At 43.3% G+C, this 19,938-nt stretch overlaps 1 protein-coding gene across 3 annotated transcripts in view; it reads right to left on the bottom strand.

Moving 5' to 3' along the window:
* The window catches only part of ANO3 (anoctamin 3), a 293,639-nt gene that overhangs the window by 162,926 nt on the left and 110,775 nt on the right, over nt 1-19,938 (bottom strand). For all 3 annotated transcript variants that reach the window (XM_090032834.1, XM_090032833.1, XM_090032832.1), the window contains exon 4: nt 35-171. In XM_090032834.1, the coding sequence (XP_089888960.1) occupies nt 35-171 (137 nt within the window). The remainder of the gene's footprint in view (nt 1-34; nt 172-19,938) is intronic.

Here is a 19,938-nt window from a genome sequence, read left to right on the forward strand (position 1 = left end):
TGATGTAATTTAATAAAATTCTACAGTCCATTACCTTCAAAGATGACTTAATCCGAGGTTCTGGTTTCTGTCTGATGAGCTTGTTTTGAATAAGTAGTGACTGATCTGTACGAGAATCATAATTCCCATGTTCTGAATCATCTGTATATGTGTCTTTGTCTTTTCCTATATCTGAGGGAAAAACAAAGTAAAATAAATAGGCTTACTGGAGATTATTGTAGAGACATACTAGAAGTAATATTATAGGTCTGGATGAGATGGAACATTCTTTATAAGTACCTACCTTCCTGTACCTCTACTGATAATAGGCCTTTGATCTGAAGTTTTGTCAGGATTACCTCACAATGTAGATATGATTTCTTTATATTACAAAACTTATCAAAATCTGGTCTACTATACTGGGTCAGTCCATGCAAAAAATCAGGATATTTAAAAAAAAGCTGCTTAAAAATTAAATTATTCAGATGATCTTGTGCATTTCCATAACAATACTTTGGACTTGAAACTTCCAATTTGGTACACACGAAAATCATATATATATGTTTTTATAAGTTTGGCACTGAACTGGGCTGTATGGACTCTACTGTGTAACTGCCACACAATGTTAGACATATTTAAAATTTTATACCTCCTTCCCCATCTGTAAAATGGGTATAATGTTACTGATTTTATAATTAGTTTCTTCAGTTGTTAAGGGATATTTAGCTCCTTCAACAACAGATCAGTTGTAGTTAAAAACATCTGGCATGCTCTAGGAAGTGCTCAATTCTTTATTAGGCAGACAAGATTCTTTGGGTGACTGATATCTTTTATTAGACCAAGTAAATAGTTGGAGAACAATTCTTAAGCAAGCTTTCAGGTTCAAAACCCCTTCATCAGGCTAAAGAAGTTTCTTGATTATGATAATTCTTCATTAGGATCTCTTCTTAAGCATGCATGTCTGATTACACAGGACCCACATATCTTCAGGGCTAAGGACAGACATTCAGAAAGCTAGAGCCTGAATTGATTCAATCTTTGCAGGTTAGTTTAGCCTGCATAGATTGAACCAATTTTCAAGTGAATAAACATTCACTTTTGACTCAGGAAATGCAGGCTTAGGCTAGAAGCAGGGGGAGGAGAAGTTAGAGTATGCCCCCGGCTTCAGGGAAGCTATGCTGGGGGGAGAGGAGGGGTGTGGCCAGCCCTGGTAGTAGCCTCAAGTGAACTGACCAGGTAGGGGGTTTAATTCCCTACTCCCTGTCCTACCAGAAGAGACCTGAGCCGGGGTCTGCCTGGCACTCCCTCCTCACTGCTGCAGCAGCAGGGGAGGGGGCGTGGACAAATGCCAGCCAGTGTGGCCCCCTGATGTAAAGGGGCCCCCTCCCTACCTTCTTCACCTAAGGGGACCATGTCAGCTGGCCTCTGGCCAAACCCCTGTCCCTGCCACTGTAGTGGTGAGGGACCCTGACAGGGCAGCAGCCCCTGTGATAGTGTCCTGGGAGCACATACTTCTTTCTGGTGGGGGCTGCACTGTGGGTGAAAGTGAGGTGGGCAGAGCTGCTGCAGACTGTGTGGGGCACCTGGTAAAGGGGGCAGGGAGGGGTCTTATTTCACTACTCATGGAGCAATCAGAAGAGGTGGGTGGTCAGGGCTAGCAGAATCTGGCTGCTGTCCCTGGGGGGAAGAGGGGGTGAAGGGGGGAATAAATCCCCTTCCTGCCCATTTTGCCTCAAGGGGCCATACCGGCCAGAATCTGGCTACACCCCTGCCCCTGCCACTGCCACTGCAGCAGTGAGCACCAGGGAGATCCCAGCTCAGGTTGGTGCTGGTGGGACAGGGAGTGGGGAATTAAACATCCTCCCTGGCCATTTTAGTTAAGGCTACTGCTAGGGCTGGCCACACCCCCTGCTGCTCCAGCAGCAATGCGGGGATATGCCTGACAGGGACTTCTCTGGCCCAGCCAGGCAGACCCTGTCTGGGATCCTAGGGGGAGAGGTGAGGAATAAATCCCCTCCCTTCCCCCTTCACCTCAGGGAGCCATGCCAGCCAGCACCTGGCTGCTTCCCCACCCCTGCAGCAGTGAGGCAGGTGGGGGACCCTGGCACAGGTGGCTGCACCCCAGCCAGGGTCCATGCTCTGCTGGGACAGAGGGGAATAAACCTCTTCCCTGTCCCCTTTGCCCTAGGGAGCCAGCTTCTGGCCATGCCTCCACCCCTGCTCCAGCTAGGGAGCAGAGGGGCAGGACCAGCTCTGCTCCACTAGAGAAGCGAGCATGGCCAAGCCCAGGGGTGCAGAGAATGCTGGGATACTGAGGGACTCTGTTTAACTTAAACCAGGAAGGGGTCTGGGATAGAAGTTTCATAAAGTGGTTTGACCTCAGTCAACTAAGTCTTATACTACATTCAACCAGGCTTATCTCAAACTGGTTTGGGCCATTTTGAAACTGGTTTATGTGCACTGAACTTATGTTATGTTACAGGTTTAAACCAGTTTCTGCTCACTTAAACTGGTTTATGTGCAACTTTTGTCCCTAGCCCTGAGAACTAATACACTGAAGAGTGGAAGTCTTCCCTATAGCCTGATATGCCTTTCCCCATTATACCTCTACTCTGTACACCCCAGAGGGGTAATATGAACACTATATAGCACCCAGATCACTTAAAGAATCATATATAACTTCTCCTCCGTTCACTTTATTATGACTGATTTCAACTCATGCATGTTATGAAATCCCCACTTTCCCAAAATTTCTACCTTTAAATGAAAACGGAAAAAGTGTTCCCATGGCAACTGTAATGAAGCCATATTGCAAATAAAGAGACATTTTAAGACATGAAAGCTACTACCAAATATAATAAGCCAAGTTCTCATCTCAGCTTTCATATCAACATGGGAAATTCAGAGTAACTGGGAACAGCATTTAACCCAGTCATTCTAAACCATAAATATATGCCAAAAAACGAGTCATGGTTGCTGTGGGAACCATAATCTTGAATTTCCTGAATTCTGTACACTTCAAAACCCAGCTGTAATAATATAGTATTTTCATGTAATTGTTCAATTGAGCAATTAAATTCTCCATAGCAAATATTACAAGAAAACAATCAGAATTAATTGACAACCTACAAACTGTTAGATGCACTACTGAATCAGGTGCTTTATTCACAATGTATTTACTTGAATATAAGACAATCCTGATCATAAAATGACCCCTCCAATAAACAGATTCTATATATGGAAAATGTATAAATTTGTTAGAATTTTCCAGGTGCAGAATCTAATTATTGGAAGTTTGCCTTGAATTTGTCCCCCTCCTGCTGTTATAGCAAGGTAAAATAAATCGGGGGGGGGGGAGGGGCAGGTAGCTTGCTTCACCCCCAACTTCTTACCATGGCAGCTCCTTCCCTCTCCTCACTGCTAGAACCTGCTCTCCCTGAGCACATTAAAGTGCAAAGCAAATTTCAAAACACTGTCCTTGAAGTAACATACTAGTAGTAGTTTGCATATGGGCAGACCACTATAGGTACCCATATACTATCCAGAATTGGTGCATTTTACCTTTTTTGAAACTAATGCAAATTTTAGCACAGAGAGGAACTCCATAAACAAACTTTTAAGCAGCACTTTTGTATCTACTCATATGTAGTACAAACTATGCATGATACTAGTCCAAAGCTAAAAGATTCATGATCAAGGGTCCTGGTTTTCTATGGTGAAAAATTGCAAATTCTTTAAGAAATCCCAAATCTGCATTTTTTTCCAATTAAAATGAAATGCCACTAGATATATAAAAATATCAGATGAACACAATGTTTTATTAATATATATTTATTATTTAAAGCAATTTGAGAGCTTACCAGTGCCTCAATCATTATAATAAAAAAGGTCTAAATGCCTATAAATTTTGGCATTTGATTTTGGTTTTTTTATCATAGAAAATTGGAACTCCCCCCACCCCCTTCATTCACTAGGTTGTGGGTCCAACTTGAGATGTCCCCTGCTACTGCTTTGTGTTGCTGAGCAGCCCTGATATAATGGTGATCTGCCCCTGCCCATGCCATTGCCCCTCATTACTGACCCTGGACCTGCTGGTGCCTCTTACTCCTGACCTCCAGCCCCCTGGTCCTGCCTTGCCCCTCACTCCCTAACACACAGTCTACCTTGCCCCAAGTCGTGCAGGAGGTGGCAGCTGCCATGGCTGGAGCAGAGGACAGCCTGGCTTTCCCCACCACCTCTGCATTGAGCAGCATGACCAGAGTGGAGCCTGATCTTATATTCACCTAGTATATAAGGAATACATTGTCTATCATTAAACTGCTCCCAAAAGAAGCCTCCCCACCCCACTCTGCTGTGGAAGCCCTGGGAGGAGGGCAGCAGGGCTGGGAGCCCCAAGCACTCATAAGGAAGCCCACATACACTCAGCCCTACACACAAATCTCGGGGGTGGAGGGGATGTGTACCCCTGATGTATCCTTCCCTGAAAGTGCACCCAGTGGGAGGGACCCATCCCCCTGCTGCAGGCTGGATGAGCCATTGGTTCCCTCCCACTCTTCCTGCATTCCTGCCCTGGCCCCAGGCTCCACACATCACCTGCCCTACTCCTTCCTTCCCTCACTGTTGGGGCCTCAGTCTGCTTCACCCCAAGACTTACCTGGAGGAAGCTGCAGGAGCTTCTCTCTATTCTACCTGTCACACATGCACATGGCACCATCTGCCTGTGATTGCCCTCCTCCTGCTCCCCCCCAGCCCCAATCAGCCCCTTACCTACTTGCAAGGGGAAATGCATAGTTTCCCACATTTTTCTCCTTCAAAGGAGAAAGAAAATGTGCATTTTCCTCCTTTAAAGTATTTTTCTCATTAAAAGGGGAAATTCTGTCTTTTTCTCCTTAAAAGGAGCAAGTCCTTCTTTTTCCATGGCGAGCAGAAAACCCAGATCCCTGCTCATGATTTACCATATAGTTCACTGGGTTGGCCTCGGCAGTCAACAGCATTTCAATCCATGGTGACTCCATAGTGCAGCACCGCTTAATATGTGGTGTACTCCAGTTACCCCCAACAAACACACCATGTGCTAATTAGCCCCCACTCATGTCTGGGACTGGGTGTTCTTGTATTGAGTCTTGGGATCCTCCAAAAATTTATATGTAGATGACACACAAGTCAACATGGCTCAGCTCCATCCCATTATGGATGAGGCCACACTAATCATATGTACCAGGCTGGGAGAGTGGGTGACAGAGTGATTCAGGGTGAACTGTCTGGGGTCCCATTTGGGATGTTTGCCAGACATTTAAGGCTGGTGAAGAAACAGGAATTATTGAAAATGGGAATGAAAGGCACAGCTCAGCTGTGGGAATAAATAAGAAGTAGAAATATATGTAATGGATAAACTTGCTGTGACTAAAAAAAAGAGGATCCCCACTGCAGCCCACTGCCCCGTGCTGTGTAGAGGTGCTCTGCCATAAGCCCCCAGAAGCTCTGATAGCTGCTGCAGCAGCTGGTGAGTGTGGGACTTTTTTTGTTTGTTTTTTTTAAAGAACCAGGAACTGGGCTGGGCAGCTATCAACAGGGATGGGAGAGTGGGTGGGGGATGTGGGGTGCTTAAGGGAGCTGGGGGACTAGGCAAGGGATGGGGCCTAGCAGGGGTACCCTCATGGTCCCCTCCCCCCTCCTCCAGCCTCCCCACCCCCTACCTACCAACATGGAGTCCAGGTCCAGCTCCCTGCAGTGGAAAGCAGGAACTTCCTGAATTGTCAAAGCTCCCTGAATTCATTTGGAGAGCTTCAAATTGATTCAGACCTTTTATTGGTCTCCTGATTTGATTCAGCTTAATTCAGCTGAATTGTCTCCGAATCGAATCAGCACCTGAAGCTTTGCACAGCCCTAGTTTCCATTACTGAGCACATGCTGCTTTTGGCATCAGTTTAATGATAGACAGTGCATTTAAGGAGGTTTCCTTATATGCTATGCTGATAGAAGACAAGGAGCTGATTGGGAGAAAAGTTTCATCTTGTATTTGAGTAAATACAGTATTTAAGAAAATAACAATTCACATTACAGTTATGTATAATGAGCACCCAGTAACTCCTTATCCTGCCATAAGCCACAATAGAACTATGGGAGCAATTCCTTGAATTATGCACCTCCTAATTGTTATGATGAGAATTAACTTCCTCTAAGTAATTTACATAATGAACATTTCACTGAGACCTTTTCTACCATCATAATATAAATGTTTATCATTTGAAAGTAATACCAGAGTGACACAAATAAATAGTGGGAAGACAGGTGAACAAAGGGAGTGGTATGTGTTGCATTTAGCATGCCTGTAATAGGCTCATAGAAAACTGAATAGAATTCAGGAGAGAGGCAGATATGATCCTAAAAATCTTACATACATTAAGAGAACCCATTGATATCAAAGGCTCTACTTTCATAAGTACAACTACCTACGTGTGGAAAGTTTTGCAGGATAAGCCCTCCTGAGAATAAAATTTTAATAAGCATTGCAAAACAAACAAATAACCCCCACCAAAAATGTTTTTCTAATTTAGTGTCTTCTGAATGAAGCATCCCCCACTATTTGCTGAATGTTCTGTTACACTGCATATTAAGACATTTTGGCTTATCAAAGACACCACTTTAGTCATCTAATTTCCTGCAAAATGGGGATTATATTTCCTCTACAGATACCTATCATTTGATTTGAAATGCAAATAAAAAAGGTTTTAGCAGCAAGATTTAATCAGGCCACCAGAAGGGCAAAATATCAAGAAACTTAGAATTAGAACAATCAGCTTTTAATAGAAAAAAAAAGAAATGTTAAAACATATGTTGACTGCAATGGTGATCTGTAACAAAAACATCAATAATACAATAAAATAGGCAGGAATCAAGCAACACCTAATGTATATTCATATAAACTGATAAAGTGCTTTCTTGTCATTTAGAGCATATCAGGTGGAAAGGCAAAAGATACTAGCTCATTCAGAACTGCATTTATGTAGCTGATTCTTAACATCTGTGTAATTATAAATTCAGTGTCTATAGCTATAAAAAGCTATAATATGATTGTCTAAATACCTTAAGTAGAAAGCTGGCCTATTCAGTTCCAATGCAATATATGTCAGTATGAAAGCTTCTAAAGCAATTGATTAGTTATAAACTTAAAAGGATGGATTCAAGGTGCGTTGTCAGAATTGTATGCCAGAAAATCCAGAGGGGTGATGGTGGGGATGAATTCAAATTATATTTTAGAAATTGATAAACTTTAAAAATTTATATATTAGAAAGACAATCAATTGTCATAAAAACATGACTGCCAATTATTGTGAATACCACTGGTAATTCAGAAGCTTCTGAATACCATTGGTAAGTACTTAGGACAAGACACCTCCTGATATACAAGTGAGAGCTGGTATTCAATTTCCTGTGAACAGGTCTTGCTTGTATTTTTTTGTTTTTGTTTTTGTTTTTTTTTTACAAGAGAGAGTATTTTCTACCTTTGATTTATTTTAAATAAGAGAGTAACACACATTTCTCATTCTTCTTTTAATGATTTGCCTAACTCTATATACTAAACTAGCAAATTGCCCATCATGAATGATGGGGGGGGAGACAGAGCACTGCCACCCAGCACCCTGTGGTGCTGCTGCTCTACCTCTAGCTCTGTGCACCCCACCACCCCCTACACCTCCTGCTTCCTGCTGCTTAACCCTGTGCTGGCTCCCAGGAACAGGGGAGGAGGAGAGGTTGCAAGCGGCAGTAGTTGGTGACACCTGGTGGCAGGCAACGTCCCCCACTCCCTGCCTCCCCTCTCCCTCTCCTTCCTCCCTCCTCACCACGTCCCCCTCTCTGCCAGCTGTTGTCAGGGCTGGGTGGCAGTGGTGGCAGCAGAGGTGTGGGGGTGCAGCAGCAGTGGTGGCAGGGGGGGCTGCCACCATAACCCCCCCTTTTCCCTTCCCCTTCCCCTTCCCTCCCTACCCAATTCCCTGCCACCTCCCCATCCCTGCCAGCTGTTGTGGGAGAGAGGGGGTGATGTAGCAGCTCCCTCGTCCCATCTGTCTGTAACACTATGGGCCCTCACAGCCAATCAGCATGCACCCTCTCAGCGGTGCATGCACAGTTGGCCTGGAACATTATGGACAAACAGACAGACAGACTAAGGCTTTTATTATATTAGAATTGAAGCTTTCCCTTAATTACGAAATAACTGAATTTATCTTGAGTCATATTGGTTCACTCCAATCTTGTAAGTTTCTGACACAAAAGCATTCCATATCACCAGTAGTCATTATTTTACCACAGACAGAATAGAATTAATGAAATTTAGGTCTCTAAAATAACTGTTTTCATTAGCATATGATTTTAAAATTGCTATGACTTTTCTGTCATCTTTTTTCCTCCATGATCTAAAAATGATGAGTGTTTATATTGGCTTTGTATTTTAAATGCCAGTTGGGACTGCCCAGGTCAAACAAAGACAATATTCTTGGAATTTGTGGTTATACTTGAATAGCTTGGGGATTTGATTAAATTCAGCCTACACCACAAGGCAGCAAAATGGGCCCAGTATCTCAGTGTAATTCACACACACTTAGAAGTGTCTGCCCTTAACCCCACCCCCCACCTAAGTAGATTTTACTTCCCTTATCTTCCAAGACAGATCACTAGAAAAGCCCTCGGTATCTTTCCCTCACATTGTAGGTAACTTTTGTTTATTTCATCCCTTACTTCCCATCATGCCTTGCCAGAACCAATGACTACTGACATGGCTATTATGGTTGACTATACTTCTTAGTCTAACTTGATCTTCTGGTTCTTGGATTAATATTAATTAGAATAAGATAGTTCCCTGGTCCCAGCACTGAAAAGAAAAAAGGGAATTTCAGTCCACATTATTCATGCAACTTATGCCTCAAACCTAAAAATCAAGAATTACTGAACAGGCTTCTTTTTTAAAGCACAGGCCATTTCCTCAACTTTAGTAACAGATAAAGTTGCACAGATATTTTTATAGGGAAGCCTGGCACACATGGTAGCCAAGGTGTGTTCCCCTCTTATTCCCTGAAGGACCTACAGAACCTTTTGAAATCTATTTTTAATTTTTAATACTTTAAAATCTTTAATTTCATTTTTTATTAGTTTGAGTCACAATAAATGGGTCACAAATGGCTTTACATCAGCTAAGAATCTGTATGTCTATGTTTAAATACCAGAGTAGGTATGCATAGTTTATAACCCTTTTCCTCATTTTAACTGTACTTCAGGTAGGCTACAAAAAGACTTCACTGTATTAAAGCATTACAAATGATTAAGAGTTTCAAAGAAACTTTTTCAAGACAATTTTTGAAGAAGGGTCTAGATTTTAGCAGCAAAATAATTTCATATATACCCAGCAAGGACCGAGTTGCTCCAGTACCTTCATATAATGTAGAACATTATTGGAAGGCTTAATGCCTGTCTATAAACAAACATTTATGCCATTTCTCCCCTTATTATATTGCCTAACTAAAATGGCAAACCAATTGCAAGCTGGACTATGAAGGAGAGAGGGAGATCCAGAGGGGGTGCAGTGGCACAGATGCACCCCATCTTTTGGACTGGACCATGCTTTGGGAGCCTCTGGAGCATGTACGAATCACACCCTCTCCCCTCCCCCTTCTCCTCTGCACTCAAGTGTGTAAGGATCTACTCCCTCACCTCCATTCTCTGCCACACTCAAAAGCATATTACATTCCCTCCTTTCCCCCCTTCCTGCCACTGCTTCTTTCTTTGCTGTCCCAGGTAACAACCCTCAAAACCACACCTGCTCACTCTAGCCAGGTTGTATGGGGACTGGACTCAGTTGGGAACAGTGACAGCAGCAGCAGCGGTAGGTGGGGTGGTGGGTTCCTCACCCTGACTCGTTCCCCAGGAGCAGCCTTAGGGAAGAGGAACTACCCCTGCCCATTATTGCTGGGGGTGTGGCAGGAGAAATGTGCCTTTGAGCACAGAGAGAAAATCTGATGTGACGTAGTAAGTACAGATCACCACTGTAATAACCCTACCCAGCTATGAGTCTACAAGTCCTCAACAGTGGAGCAGGCAGAAGAAGATGTTAGAATCTCAATGGCTGTGAAGGCAGATGAGGGCTGCAGCACAACAAAATCCTGAGTCATCTTGGCCTCCTTGCCAAGGGATCAAGGTCCCTTTCTGGGAAGAACCATGTAGAAGCTTATGTGCAGCAGCTTCTCCACAGTAAAAGAAGTCACACACAGGCATCTTCCATGCCAGCACATTCCTCAAGCCCTTTTCTGACCAGCTAATAGTGACAGGAGTAGGATTTTGAAGTCTGAAAACTCCTAGTTATGAACTGGCATGAAGGCAGCAGTTACAAGAAGGTTTCCTAGCACTTAGATCAGAGAGGAGTACGGTTTGGCAGCTGTAACTGTAACTCAGCAGCCCTCTTCAGGTTTCACTCTGCTTACCTGACATGGGGAGGGGGCTTGAAAAGGTGCCCTAAATATAACCTGTCTAATACAGTAATCTGTATTTCTTTCTGACCAGATAACCATGTCCAGTGGGATCACATGTACTGTGGTCAAAAGTATCAGCAAAGAGACACCATTATTTTCAGGACCTAGAACATCAGGACCCTTATAGACAACCCTAAGAGTGAACACCTAGAGCACTGTGGTGCAATCATAACCCAAGAACTAAGGTGACACAACATCAGTGTATCTGCACTGAGCAAGATCCAGTGAGTAGGAGATGGGCAGCTCAAAGAACACGGAGGTGGCTATACCTTCTTCTGGAATAGTAAACAGGAGTGAGAATGTTGACTTTATAGAGTTGTTTTTTCCACTAAGAATTAACTTAGAAACCAACTCAATGAGCTCCCTGTCAGAATTAATGGGTGCCTCATGACTCCCCACCTTAAACTAGCAGGGAGCCAATATGCCACTGTCACCAGAGTGTATGCCCTGACTTCTGGCACCATCAGTGAAACCAAGGAGGAATTCTATGCCAACCTTGACCAAAGGTCAACTCCAATGGCATCTTCCTCTTGCCCAAATGCATGGAAAATGGACTCACCATTAGCAATATTCTGTTCCACCAGAAAAAACAGGCACAAGACATTGTGGCAACACCCATGACCTAAGCCTTGGTACCTGATTAACTATGTCATCATCCATGCCTGGGATCACAAAGATGTCCACATCACCCAAGCTACGTTAGAAGCTGATGATAAGAACTGGTCACCAACTCATCTGCTTGGTTATGTCACTCAAACTGCCGCCCAAATGATGGCGCTGCAGAAACAATACCAATGGAAGATAAACACTGAAGGACTCAAGGACCCAAGGAAGCAAGACCTCTTCCACCCGTGTCAATAAAAAAAATTGTGAATTCCATACAATAACAATAGGAGAATGTCAACAGCATGTAAGGGGCCCTCAAGATCACTGTGAAGAGACACTTGAATTTTCTACAAGGAAACATCAAGACTGGTTTGATGAGAATGACTGGGAGATCTAAGAGTTGATCAATCACCAGTGCAAGGCCTTTCATGCTTGGCAAAATGACACCAACTCCAAGCAATAAAATTGACTCTCCAACAAGCCAAGGCAGAGGTCCAAATGTAGATGTGTGATATGAAGAACAAATGGTGGAAAGACAAAGCTAAGGAGATTCAACATCTGACTGACATCCATGATATGCAGAGCTTCTTCCATGTCACCAAAGTCACCTATGGTCTGAACACTTAGGGACCAACCTCCTTGAGACCTAAGGATAGAGGAGACCTGAAATCTTAAAACAGGGAAGAGAGGAGCTCACAGCACAGCTTCATGTTCTCATCTTAAGGATCTGGAATGATGCAGAAATCCCAGATAGCCTCAGGATTTATTGACAATCTTCAAGAAAGGAGACAAGTTTGCCTGAAACTACAGAGGAATTGCCTTGCTGTCCACCACAGGAAAGATCATTGTGAGAACCTTTCTGAACCATTTCCTTCCACTTGCTGACGAGGTTCCCCTGGAATGTCAGTGTGGGTTCAGAGCATCAAGAAGAACAACCAACATGGTCTTCATAGATCACCAGCTGCAGAAGAAATGTCAGGAACAACATAAGCCTCTGTACATGGCCTTCTTTGACCTCACAAAAGCTTTTGACTTTGTTAGTCAAGAGTGTTGTGGAGGATCCTTCTGAAGCATGGATGCCCACTGAAATTTGTCACCATTCTCTGCCTGCTCCATAACAGTATGTAAGCAGTGATTCTCACTAATGGATCTATTACAGATCCATTTTAGGTCAAAATGGGAGATAAGCAAGGCCATGCTCATCACTCCAACACCCTTTTCAGTATTCCTTGCCATGATGTTACATCTGACCACCAACAAGCTTCCAGCCAGACTGGAGCTAAACTATTGAATGGATGGTAAGCAGTTTAACCTCAGCAGACTCTGAGCCAAAACCAAGATGACCTCACCACAATCATTGAGCTCCAGTACACTAATAATGCTGTAGTTCACTGATTATGCTGCTCACTCAGAAGCAGACCTTCAGGCAATCATCAACATCTTTACTAAGGTATACAAGAAAATAGGACTGATGCTTAACATTCAGAAGACAAGATTCTGCACAATAAGATCCTAATGAACTCTGGTAATCCAGATCCATGGTGAAACTCTCAAGAATATTGAGTATTTCCCGTATCTTGGAAGGGTTATCTATGCTGACAACAAAGAAATCCAGCATCACCTCAGATGTGCAAGCACAGTCTTTGGACACCTGAAGAAATAGGTGTTTGAAGACTGCAACATCAGATCTGAATCACAAGCTCACAGTCTATCAAGCAGTCATGGTCCCCACCTTGCTGTACCAAACTGAGTTGTGGACAACATACAGGAGACATCTAAAGCTGTTGGAAAAGTACCATTAACACTACTTGTGGAAGATCCTCCAAATCTAGTGGGAAGAGACACACACCAACATTAGCATCCTCCTGCAAGCAAACACTATGAGTAGTGAGGCAATGATCATCTGGCATCAACTTCATTGGCCTGGCCATGTCATCCAGATGTCTGACTCCAGGCTCCCAAAGCAAGTTTTATTCTCCCAGTTCAGCCAAGGCATATGCTCAAGAGAAGAGCAGAGAAAGCAATTCAGAGATGTCCTCAAGGCCAACTTCAAAAAATGCAACATGAATCTCAACTCATGAGAGACTATTGCTCAGGAATGCCCCAATGAAGGAACAGTCTGCTGCAGCGTTCTCAGTATTTTGAAACATCATGACAACAACAGGAGTTGGAAAACTGGGAGTGGCAGAAAGAGCATGTCATGGACGAAATAAAAAACCCAGCACCCCTCTCCTCACATGGAAACACATATCCAAGCTGCAGTAGAGTCTATCGATCCTCAGTAGGCCTCATCAGCCATCTTCAGACACACAGATAAGACATCCTCAACTGCAAGGGATTGCCGAAGAGAAGGAACTTTATAACTGTAGGAGTTTTCTGAACAGACTATTTAATATTTAATATCATATTTCCTCATGTACAACATGTACCTTTCTCCCAAAAATTAGTCTCCCAAATTGATATATGTATTTTAAGTGGGGAAGCTATTTTCTTTGTGGGAAAAGGAGCACTCCTGGAGACACTGTACATGCCATGCAGAAGTCAAGATGGCTCCTGCATTTGTATGCCCAGCAAACTTAAAGAGTAAAGTCTTGTGTTAAGCCTCTCACAGCTATAGCTTTTGACTTAGCACTGTAGCTTGTGCCCAAAGCAGTGAGTGAGTTGCTGGTAGTATCTTGATAAGGCTTGTGATGTGGGAGCAACACTTTATTTACAGGAACTTATATATATAACTACTTGCAGAAAAGAAATAATAGGTTTTCATACTGTCCTTTGCAAGGGTTTGGGGCCAAACCTTACATGACAGAATAATTCCTCCTGGAATCAGAGTGTCCAGCGATGTTCCCTCTAAGGAGTAGCAGTCCGTGAGTGCACCGCCTTAGTCTATGAGCACGCTGTCTTGGTATAGCATGGAACACTTATCGAAGGGGGCTGAAGGATGGAGCTGGGGGCTGGAGCTGAGAGGCTGTGGGCCAAAGGCTGGAGCTAGGAGCTGGGGGCTGGAGGCTGGGGCTGGGGACTGGAGCCGGGGGCTGGCACAGCCTCCATCAGCTCCGGGACACTGTGGGACACGCCCCCTAAGGCCATGCAGGGGAGTGGAGCAGTGTCCCAGAGCCTCACTCGGGCCAGGCAGTGGCTCCTCCCCGACATGAGGCAAGGCAGAGATGGAGGCTGGTGTGGGTTCTGCTGGCTCCAGGGAAGTGCTGCACTGCCCGGCCCTGATGCGGGGGAGCAGAGCACTTTCCTGGAGCCCACGAAGCCTGTGCCAGGCTCCCGCTGCAGCCTCTCCTGGTGCACAGCCTTGAAAAGGCTGTGTGCAGCCACACTTTTAGTTGTGTGTGGCCATGCATGCACACACCTTAGAAGGAACCTTGGTGTCCAGGAAGCCCGGCATCATAGGAGACAGTTTGCCAGATCAGACAATGATGCCTAATGCCACACTTCCTAGACACTGTTTTTCCGGGAGGATTTACTCTATGTCACACAGTCAACCTTGACTTTGGAAAAAATCTTTTTCTCTACATTCTTCCTTTCAAAAACAAAGGGCATGCTATATTTGGGGGCATGTTGTACATGAGAAAATACGGTAATGTCCTAAATAAAAACAAAACAAAAACAAAATAATTCCCTCCAACAAAACAAAAAAGCAACCTACTTCTTAGAATACTGAAGTACTGTTGCTCTAATATGTACATCTTACATATTATTGCTAGAAAGGCTAACAAAGAAAAGTAAGAATCCTTTGATCAGAAAATATCATTTAACTTATAATGGCGTTGCCAAAAATTATTGAAGATTTGGGCAACCAGGTTCATATTGTTTTTTAGTATTGTATTTTATTTCTTTTATAACATCTTATTGAAAAAAATATGAAAGAATGAATTACCAAATTCTATTTATCCTTAGAGTTAGAGGTAGGCAGAATTAATCTATATCAAGTACCTCATTATGCTGCTTTAACCTCTTACCCTGTTCCTGGAATATCACTGCCTTTATTGTAAGAGTCTTCAAATACATTGGATTTGAATTTTTTTTTATTGAGAAGACTTCATAGAAGGAAAAAACATCAGTGGCATGTTGTGATCCCAATTATCTGAAGCTGGAGGTTGGTCTAGGGGGCTTAAACAGCAGTCATAATGGAAAGCATGATCCCACAAGTTGGGACTTTGCATAGGGTATACAACCTTGTACTAGATCTTCCTTCCTAAAGAATCTCGTAATGCTCCAGTTGTCCTACTTTTGTCCATCAAGCCTGAGGACTGCTAACTAGGAGATGGTGCTCTTTTCCCAGAAGGAGGTGAGGAGTGTCCCGGTGAGTAATACATTATAGCTTTATTTAAAATATATGTACGGCCAAGGTTTTATCCTTTGACTGTTATTCTGGTATTTGTTCTTCTATCAAACACCAGTTCTGGGTCGTTCCTCTAACTTCATTGAAGTCCCTGACACATGTTGCACTTAAGATATGATTAGCCAGTTAATCAGTGTGGGTACCTGGGAGCCTTTGAATGCCACTGCAATATAAACAGCAAAGTGCAGCACACATATAACCCGAATATGCTGATTTGAATATCTCTTCTACACAGCAGAGTAGTTCAACTGCCAAGTTTATGTCCTGTTCCAATACAAAGATCTATGTGCTATCAGTGCGATGGCCAGAACCAAAGAAGTTAATAAGCAATAAATATGTGCTTCTTGGAGGCATTTGGAACTTTTGTCTAATATGAAGCTTGTATTTTTGTAACCTGCAAATGTAACTTGTAACTGTTTGTAGAACTGACTAGGCCTCAAAGACAAAGCTATAGCTGTGAAATTAGCTGACCTAATAGTTCTTTCTTGCTCAGAATTTAGCTTTGATGATGATAAAAACTGGATTCAACTGTCTAGCTTATCCAGTACATTTCAAGAAAGGACATCTCAAAAAAGCATAGTCAGAGAGCTCCGAAGGGGCTGGATTTAGGCAGGGTAATGTTAATTTCAAATCTGAAGATGCTGTGTTGCAATTTGCTTATTGGATAAACCCAAGCTTGGGCAGTGACTTATTATAATGATTTCTAACACCTTTTAACCCCATAGGATAATAGTTATAAAGTAATACTATGAATGGCTATATAACTAAAAAATTAGCATAATTAGAATTAGAATATAAAAGAACACATAGTAACCCTTGGGAAGGACAGAATAGAAGGGTCATTGCTGTCCCATACCCCTATGGATCTCTCTTACTCCCTGTAAGAGCGAGGACCAGATCCTGACTGGCGGCTTCCACTGGTTCTCCTTTGGGCAGCTCAGTTTAGAGATGCCTGATTTCACTGATTCAACTTGACGCGCATCTTCTAACCAAGGGACTACCGATAAGTCACTAACCAAGTGGAAACTCTTGGTTAATTTCTTTATCTGTTTTATTATCACTGTCAATTTTAATCTGTATTGTTATGTTGTCTATTTATTGGCTCAACCTTTTTATTAACTATTATATATGCAAACTATATCTTTTGTTGTCATAAGTAAAATTCATTCTTTTTCGTAAATGAAACTTGTCATTTCTTTCCTTTGCAACATCACCTCCTCCATCCCAAACCAAAAAGCCCAGTGGCTAATAAAGTTGCAGTGCTTAGTCAGTCTGCAGCTAAATTGATACATTCATAGTGCCCAGCTGGCCTGTGACATATCAGTAATATCCTTTACATCATTTGCAGTTCTACAAGCAATTTGACTAGCTGCAGTGGGTCTTACACACACACACACACACACACACACACACACTCACACACACTCCCCACCAACCCTCCTCTGGATCACATAATGCCATTATATTTAATTCAGATTGCTCAGAGTTTAACCACTGACAAGTGCTTTCCTGTAGCAAATAGAAAACCAGACTGAATCATACTTTCAGCTGGTCCTCTGATAAGGCTCAATTAAGCATTCATCATTTTTGCTACACATGGCCAGCCTTAATCAAACTGTCTGAAAGCAAAGCATAGTCCCATACCTCCCCAGCACCACTCTTATCCCTTTCCCTATCTGCTGCTCTGTTTTCTGCTCCCAATCCTGTGATCCTTGCTGATCTGCTGCCCTGTTTTCTGTTTCCTTCTCTGTGCTCCCTGCCTGATTTGCTGCTTTGCTTTCTGCTTTCTTCCCTATCTGCTGCTGTGTTGCCTGCCCCTTCCATGATCTGCTGTGTACCACACAGAGAAACTACAAAGCTGTACATGTCAATTTGGTACCCAGGTTAGTCACAGGTTGATCACATCTGATCTACAAAATAAGAAATGAAATAGAGTACAAATGTGCATAATATCCGTAAAGCTTAGTTGCATCCCCACTAACACAGTTATCTCAGAAATAAACTAGATAACTTTGCATTGTTCCCTAGTTAGATATCATCTCATGGTCAAGTCCAACAAATTTAGGATTTTACCCAAGACCCACAGAAGGCACAAGGAGAGACCTTTGTTTGAAATCAAGGGGCACCTATACACAAGCACAAAGGCTGCTGTGGAATTTCAGCGGATTGGTGCAGACTTGATTAATCAAGTCTGCAGGAGCATGGCAATTGCTGTGCTTCAGCAGCCTCCTGCATCTCATGTATCAGTGTCACCATGCTTTAAAATGGCAGTGAGGGCACTCTAGCTCATCAAACGAGCTTTAGTTCAAGTGCCTCCACCACTATTTTTAAGTGCAGGGATACTGATACAGGAGATGCAGTGGTGCTTTAAAAAACCACTCTAACTACAGCTCTGCCCCCCCACCTCCAGAGCACATGTAAAAGTGCCCAAGACTCTGAGCTAATGGCCATTAATTCTTCTCTCATAAGAAGTTATTTTGTCCATAATTAGTACTCAGAAAAAAGTGCCACATATCCTTTTTCTATATCCTTCCATGATGATGCCTAATTAAAAATTTACCACATTCATTTAATTCAGTCTTCTTTAATGTTCTCAGGGGGAGGTTCAAAGAGGCTCGCTGAGAAAATGAAGACCATTAATCAGACATATTATGCAACCTCCAAAGTGTTCTAGTATCAACTAAAGGATTTTGCAATGCTTTGTCATGCTTTGCTTATTTAGAGATCAATCCTTTAAAAGCAAGATCAACTTCTTTCTCAGGCTGCAGCAGAAAGGTAAAGTCTTTAGGCTTCCATGCTTCCTGACAGTTACCTAAATAAAATGTATGGAAATCAAATCTTTATTTTTAAATCTTACTAAGAGTTTGAATTATTTATTAATTAAGCTTCTTACTTGATGTGTTGCAATGAACAGGAAAAAATATACACAACTTTTTAGATTTAAGTTACTTTCACTGATGATTTCTGGATTTTACTTTTCCTTTATAAACACACTGATTTAATTCTTGAAGACTAATATTTGTATTCTATTCTCAGTGAGACAGCTAGACAGCCATAGATTTTAGTAGAGTGACTTAGAAATCAACTGCAGTGTAACTGAAAGTTTATTTTGACTCAAACTGCAGGGGAAATTTCATGGTTACATGTTCAAACAGACAGCAAAGATACATCCATGACAACTATTTCTCTTAATTTTTTTCCCCTAAAAGTATGAACACTTACAGTAGTTAGAGCTCTCAGTTTAGAAATGAGTATATTTACTGCAGTTACAGTGGTATAAAGGCACCAAGAATGAAAGAGATTATTTCAGTACATTTAACCCAGATTTATACTGATTTTGTTATACCATATATAATAAAGCAGTAAGAAAATGTTCTGATGAAACTGGAGGCCTTGATGACTGAAGGGGGGGGAAACAGTTTTTAAAGAATTATATAGCAAAGAATTGTACTGGTTGGTCACAATGGACAATGGCATGTGTGTGTGTGTGCGTGTGTACATGTACATGGCCACCAGACAACCTGGAGAGCAGCTCCCATGGGTAAGTGGGAGGGTGGGAATTGAGGGTCCCATAGAGAGGAAGTTGGGCAGGGCTGAGGTTGGGGCTGCTGCCTAGCCGGGCAGTGCATGGGACTTGGGAGCTGGGGCTGCAATACATGGCCACAATAACCCAGTTGGGAGTCCGAAGGGGCTGTGGGTGGCTCATCCAGGGAGTCGGGGGAAGCTCATAGCATATGTTTACAAGGGCTGTGTGAAGCTTCAGATGGTGATTTGATTTGGAGATTTGGCCCGATTCGGTGGCTGAATCTCCAAATCTGAATTGAATCAGGGGACCAAGTAAAAGGTCGGAATCAATTCAAACTTTCCAAATCTTCATAAAAGATTCAGAGAGCTTCAATGATTCAGGCAGTCCCCAGTGGCTGCAGCAAGGAACTGCACCCAGACTTGGAGCTGGGGAGGGGGTGCTGAGGGAGGAGGGAGGGGAACCAAGAGGGGACCCCCAAAAGCCCCAATCCCCTGCCTGCTCCAATCCCCTGCCTGCTCCCCCAGCCTCCTGACCCCCACCTGCTCCCCTAGTCCACATCCCATGGGTGCCCAGCCCACCCCAGCTCCTGTAGTTTTTTAAAAAAAAAGCCCTGGTGCTCACCGGGTGCTGCCAGGCAGGAGGTAATCCCCACTGCCTCCCACTTCCCCACACTGCATGGGGGGCTCAGCACAAGTGGGGGGCAGAGGGGGCAGCAGGGATCACCCTCCCCACTGGCAGGAGCGGTAAGTCTGGAGGTTTTTCATTTTTTTCTCTTAAAGGGCCAAAGCTGGGACTGGCAGGGCAGCCATGGGGGGGCTGGGACAGGGAGGGGGGAGGGGGCTCATGTAGAGCCCCCCATGTAGCATGGGGCAGTGTGGGGGAAGCAGGGATCGCCTCCCTGCCCAACAGCATCTGCTGAGTCAGGACTTTTTTTTTTAACAAGTGCTGGGAGCTGG

Source organism: Crocodylus siamensis, chromosome 2 (assembly GCF_052110815.1).
Source record: "Crocodylus siamensis isolate JL-2025a chromosome 2, ASM5211081v1, whole genome shotgun sequence".
Taxonomy (NCBI): Eukaryota; Metazoa; Chordata; order Crocodylia; family Crocodylidae; genus Crocodylus; species Crocodylus siamensis.